The sequence below is a fragment of the Magnolia sinica genome, chromosome 9, assembly GCF_029962835.1.
Source record: "Magnolia sinica isolate HGM2019 chromosome 9, MsV1, whole genome shotgun sequence".
NCBI lineage: Eukaryota > Viridiplantae > Streptophyta > Magnoliopsida > Magnoliales > Magnoliaceae > Magnolia > Magnolia sinica.
In genome coordinates this window covers 62,271,197-62,276,648 of record NC_080581.1, presented here as the reverse complement: position 1 = coordinate 62,276,648, position 5,452 = coordinate 62,271,197, and the positions used below count along the sequence as shown (strand labels likewise).

At 35.2% G+C, this 5,452-nt stretch overlaps 1 protein-coding gene across 1 annotated transcript; it reads right to left on the bottom strand.

The window, feature by feature from the left end:
• Positions 1-4,104: 4,104 nt before the first annotated feature.
• LOC131255026 (uncharacterized) lies at positions 4,105-5,136 on the bottom strand. The gene is made up of 3 exons (XM_058255724.1): positions 5,113-5,136; positions 4,374-4,652; positions 4,105-4,284 (listed from the first exon to the last, which is right to left on the bottom strand). Exons 1-3 carry the CDS (start codon positions 5,134-5,136, stop codon positions 4,105-4,107), a joined length of 483 nt encoding a protein of 160 aa, XP_058111707.1.
• Positions 5,137-5,452: the final 316 nt, after the last annotated feature.

Here is a 5,452-nt window from a genome sequence, read left to right as displayed (position 1 = left end):
GGTTTAGGTTTAGGTTAGGGAGTTAAGATTAGGATTAGGTGTAGGTTTTGGTTTAGGGAATTGAGTTTAGGTTATAGGTTTAGGGAAAGGTTAGGTTTAGGTAATAGGTTTTGAGATTTGGGAATAGTTTTAGGTTATAAGTATAAGTTTAGGTTAGGTTATAGGTTAAGGTTTAAGGATTTGAGTTTAGGCTATAGGTTTAGGTTTAGGTCTAGGTCTAGGTTTAGGTTTAAAGAATTGAGTTTAGGTTATAGGTTTATGAAAAGGTTAGGTTTAGGTTATAGGTTTTGGGATTTAAGAATAGTTTTAGGCTGTAAGTATAGGTTTAGGTTAAGTTATAAGTTAAGGTTTAGGGATTTGAGTTTAGGTTTTAGGATTAGGTTTAGGTTTAGCTTTAGGGATTTGAGTTTAGGTTATAGGTTTAGGTTTAGGTTTTATGTTTAGGTTTAAGTTTAGGTTTAGGTTTGGGTTTTGGGATTTGAGAATGGGTTCGGGTTTAGGTTATAGGTTTTGGTTTCGGTTTAGGTTATAGGTTTTGAGATTTGATAATGGGTTCGGGTTTACGTTATAGGTTATAGGTTTTGGTTTTGGTTTTGGGTTATAGGTTTTGATTTAGGTTATAGGTTAACGGTTTAGGTTAAGGTTTAGGTTTAGGTTATAGGTATTTTGGATTTGAGAATGGGTTCGGGTTTAGGCTATAGGTTTTGGTTTTGGTTTAGGTTATAGGTTTTGGTTTTAGTTTTGATTATATGTTTTGATTTAGGTTATAAGATATAGGTTTAGGTTTTAGGTTTTGATTGTGGTTTTGATTTAGGTTATAGGTTATAGGTTTAGGGAAAGGTAATAGGTTATAGGTTATAGGTTTTAGGTTTAAGTTTAGGTTTAGGTTATAGGATTTGAGAATGGGTTCGGGTTTAGGATATAGGTTTTGGTTTTAGTTTAGGTTATATGTTTTGATTTAGGTTATAGGTTTTAGGTTTCAGTTTTGGTTTTGATTTAGGTTATAGTTTATAGGTTTAGGTTAAGGTTTAGGGAAACATAATAGGTTTTGATTTGGGTTATAGGTTATAGGTTTAGGTTTTGGTTTTGATTTAGGTTATAGGTTATGGGTTTAGTTAAGGTTTAGGTTTAGGTTTAGGTTTAGGTATTAGGTTTTGGGATTTGAGAATGGGTTCGGGTTTAGGTTATAGGTTTTGCTTATAGGTTAAGGTTTAGGTTTAGGTTTAGGTTTAGATTATAGGTTTAGGGATTTGAGAATGGGTTCGGGTTTAGGTTATATGTTTTGGTTATAGGTTATAGGTTTATGTTAAGGTTTAGGTTATAGGTTATAGGTTTAGGTTATAGGTTTTTGGATTTGAGAGTGGGTTATGGTTTAGGTTTAGGAAATTGGGTTCAGGTTCGGGATTGGGTTTAAGTTTGGGTTTTCAAGTTTAGGTTTAGGTTTAGGTTAGGGAGTTAAGATTAGGATTAGGTGTAGGTTTAGGTTTAGGGAATTGAGTTTAGGTTATAGGTTTAGGGAAAAGTTAGGTTTAGGTTATAGGTTTTGGGATTTGGGAATAGTTTTAGGTTATAAGTATAGGTTTAGGTTAGGTTATAGGTTAAGGTTTAGGGATTTGAGTTTAGGCTATAGGTTTAGGTTTAGGTCTAGGTTGAGGTTTAGGTTATAGGTTATGGTTTTAGGTCATAGGTTTTGGTTTAGGTTAAGGTTTAGGTTTAGGTTATAAGATATAGGTTTAAGGAATTGAGAATAGGTTAAGGTTTAGGTTTAGGAAATCCGGTTCGGGTTCGGGATCGGGTTTATGTTTGGGTTTTCAAGTTTAGGTATAGGTTTAGGTTAGGGAGTTAAGATTAGGATTAGGTGTAGGTTTAGGTTTAGGGATTTGAGAATACATTTAGGTTATAGGTTTAGTTTTAGGTTTTAGGTTTTAGGTTAAGGTTATATGTTTAGGTTAAGGTTTAGGTTTAAGTTAAGGTTGAAGTTTAGGTTATAGGTTAAGGTTTTACGTCATAGGTTTTGGTTTAGGTTAAGGTTATAGGTATAGGTTAAGATTTCGGTTTAGGTTTAGGTTTAGGTTATAAGATATATGTTTAGGGAATTGAGAATAGGTTAAGGTTTAGGTTTTGGAAATCGGGTTTGAGTTCGGGATCGGGTTTATATTTGGGTTTTCAAGTTTAGGTATAGGTTTGGGTTAGGGAGTTAAGATTAGGATTAGGTGCAGGTTTAGGTTTAGGGATTTGTGAATACATTTAGGTTATAGGTTTAGGTTTTTGTTTAGGTTTTAGGTTTTAGGTTAAAGTTATATGTTTAGGTTAAGGTTTAGGTTTAAGTTAAGATTGAAGTTTAGGTTATAGGTTAAGGTTTTAGGTCATAGGTTTTGGTTTAGGTTAAGGTTATAGGTATAGGTTAAGGTTTAGGTTTAGGTTATAAGATATAGGTTTAGGGAATTGAGAATAGGTTAAGGTTTAGGTTTAGGAAATTGGGTTTGGGTTCGGGATCGGGTTTATGTTTGGGTTTTCAAGTTTAGGTATAGGTTTAGGTTAAGGAGTTAAGATTAAGATTAGGTGTAGGTTTAGGTTTAGGGATTTGAGAATACATTTAGGTTATAGGTTTAGGTTTAGGTTTTAGGTTTTAGGTTAAGGTTATATGTTTAGGTTGAGGTTTAGGTTTAAGTTAAGGTTGAGGTTTAGGTTATAGGTTAAGGTTTTAGGTCATAGGTTTTGGTTTAGGTTAAGATTATAGGTATAGGTTAAGGTTTAGGTTTAGGTTTAGGTTTCGGTTATAAGATATAGGTTTAGGGAATTGAGAATAGGTTAAGGTTTAGGTTTTAAGTTAAGGTTTAGGTTTAGGTTAAGGTTGAGGTTTAGGTTATAGGTTAAGGTTTTAGGTCATAGGTTTTGGTTTAGGTTAAGGATATGGTCCCTGCAAATACAGATATAAACACGGCCATCCGACGAAAATGCCAGGCCCTTCCAATGCTGTCCATAAAAATTTGACAGCTTCATCATGGTCATAATAGCGGTTCCCTCTTTCCATGGAACCCCGCTCTTCCGAATAGCTCCGACGCACATCCGGGTCTGCTCCATTAATTTCGATCAAATACATAAACACGGTCTGTCTAAATGGCCAGGCCCCTCCAATGTTGTCCATAGGAAATGGACAGCTTCATCATGGTCATAACAGCGGTTCCCACCTTCCAGGGACCCCCGCTCATCCGGATAGCTCTAAAGCACATCCAGGTCTGCTCCATTAATTTCGAGCAACTTTAATGGAGCAAATACGTAACCACTTAGTCCCAAATACTTACTTTATAAAAGAAAATCTCCTCTATTTTTTCAAATTTTCCATTTCGATCTTTTTTAGTCCAAATCCATGTCAATGCATAAGAATCATGCATAAACATGGATTTTAAGCAAAATACAGGAGGAAAATTACAACATAGATATCATGCACACGATATCACATAATGTATTGTTTGATGAACTACACATGTGCATTCTTGACAAGAGACGTACCAGATGCTTGAATCTGAAATATACAGCTCCAACCCTCCCACATGCAACATCCACCTGAAAGAATGCACATAACCGTCATGCTTGAGTAATCAATATAGGAATGTATAAGTAAAACTATAAAACCAGATATATTCACTGCATTTTCAAGATCTCCTCCATAGTTGACGATTCATTCTAAAGCCCTTCTCCCTCCTCCTTTACCCGGGCTTGGGACCGGCAATGCAAGGAGTTGCATTGGCTCCATTTGGTTTTCAAAAAAAAAAGTTTTTATAAATACTAATGTGATGACCAAATGGAGCGTAAGACTATAAATACGTTCAAATATAGAGTACAAAATTAATTCAATATTAAAAAAATAAAAAAATAAGTGCCAAATTAGTTCAAAATTAGTTCAAAATGCACACAACAAGTTCAAAATTAGTTCAAAATGCACACAACAAGTTTAAAATTAGTTCAAAATGCACACAATACATGTTCAATTATACAGTACCAAAATTTTTCAAATTATTGAATTCTCAAAGCCTCTTTCCCCCATTGCACAAATGATCCTGGACCGGCCTCTCCAAGTGTAGATGCAAACCCATCTTCTTTTCACAAAGGAGCATGAGGTTGTATAACCTTAGTCAGGACAACAACAAAAGCTCCATCCTCCAACGGCTCGCAATGGACAGTTGCATTTGGATTAACTTCATGTACTTCACCACGAGCAACTACACCACATTTTCCAAAACCAAGCAAGTCGCATCTCTTACCGATATATATAATATCCGGCTACATTTACACATAAAATGGCATTGGTATTGTTAGCCTTTATAATATAATTGTAAGCTCATTATACTAAAAAATTTATACTTTCATACCGACGATGCCTGAGTAGATTTAGCGACTGTTGGTGATGAGAGATTTTGAGTATATTGTCTATCTTTCTGCATATCAACCAATGTTTTCTTCATCTCAACTATATCTTGAGTCATACCATCCAATTTTTTCTTCACCTGAGATAACTCTTGAGTTACGCTTTCTTTTTCTTTTGTCACATTCTCTACCTTTGAACGAGCAGGGGCTGACTTCTTCAGTCCTACCTTACTTATTGAGCAACCTAGACCCCGCATTCGTCCTCTATTGTCGGAACCAACCAACTGTAAAACATTGTAAATTAAGTTATTAGGATATTCATAATTACCATAAAACTTAAGCAATTTTTAAATTTTATTAGTACCTCTGTAAGGGCATCATCCATGCCGGTCATCCTAGAAGCAGGATTGCTACTATAGAGCTCATCTAGTTTTTCCTGTGAAAAAAAACAAATGAATGCAATATAATTCAAAGTTATACTTCGGCTTTTCATAAGGGTACTAGTTAGTGGTACGAGGGATGCACTTACAGCAAGGTCAGGATATTGGACAACTTTGTCCTTTCTTGTATGGGTTCTTAAGAAGACTTCACATCTACCTATCTCGACATCAGAGGTAAGATTCTTCTCCATCGCCTTTGGCACATTACATATCATTCAAATACACATCATTAATAGATTTAGATGAATGATAATTTAAATTTAAATTCAATTTTAAACTATAATTTCTATTTTTAAATACATACCATCTTATGGCGAGTAACAGCCATACTGTGCCTTCCAAGACACGCAGGTCCTTTTAGCCGATTGACTTTATTCCTTGCGCTTATCCTCTTGAATTCCTTGGTGGGACGTTGATCCACGAAAGCCCTTCAATCCTCCATAGGGATACCTAGGGGGGAGGGGGGCTGGACCATCTCTCACAGCAATAAGATCCTTGTTTGTAATATATTTTACAGTCAATCTTCTCTTGTAATTCCTCCACGCTTCATTGATGCGTTTTGTAACGTAATCAAGACTTGCAGCCCAACTTTGATCCTCAAACTCATAAAACTGTGACAATCTTTCTGTGACCATATGAATTTG

What these genes read in the sequence shown, in the direction of transcription:
- LOC131255026 (XM_058255724.1), bottom strand. Translation starts at nt 5,136, where the DNA reads ATGGCTGTTACTCGCCATAAGATG. An exon ending in CTGTTACTCGCCATAAGATG is followed by an intron (nt 4,653 to 5,112) that starts GTATGTATTTAA and finishes AATGTTTTACAG; the next exon opens with TTGGTTGGTTCCGACAATAG. An exon ending in AATCTACTCAGGCATCGTCG is followed by an intron (nt 4,285 to 4,373) that starts GTATGAAAGTAT and finishes GTGTAAATGTAG; the next exon opens with CCGGATATTATATATATCGG.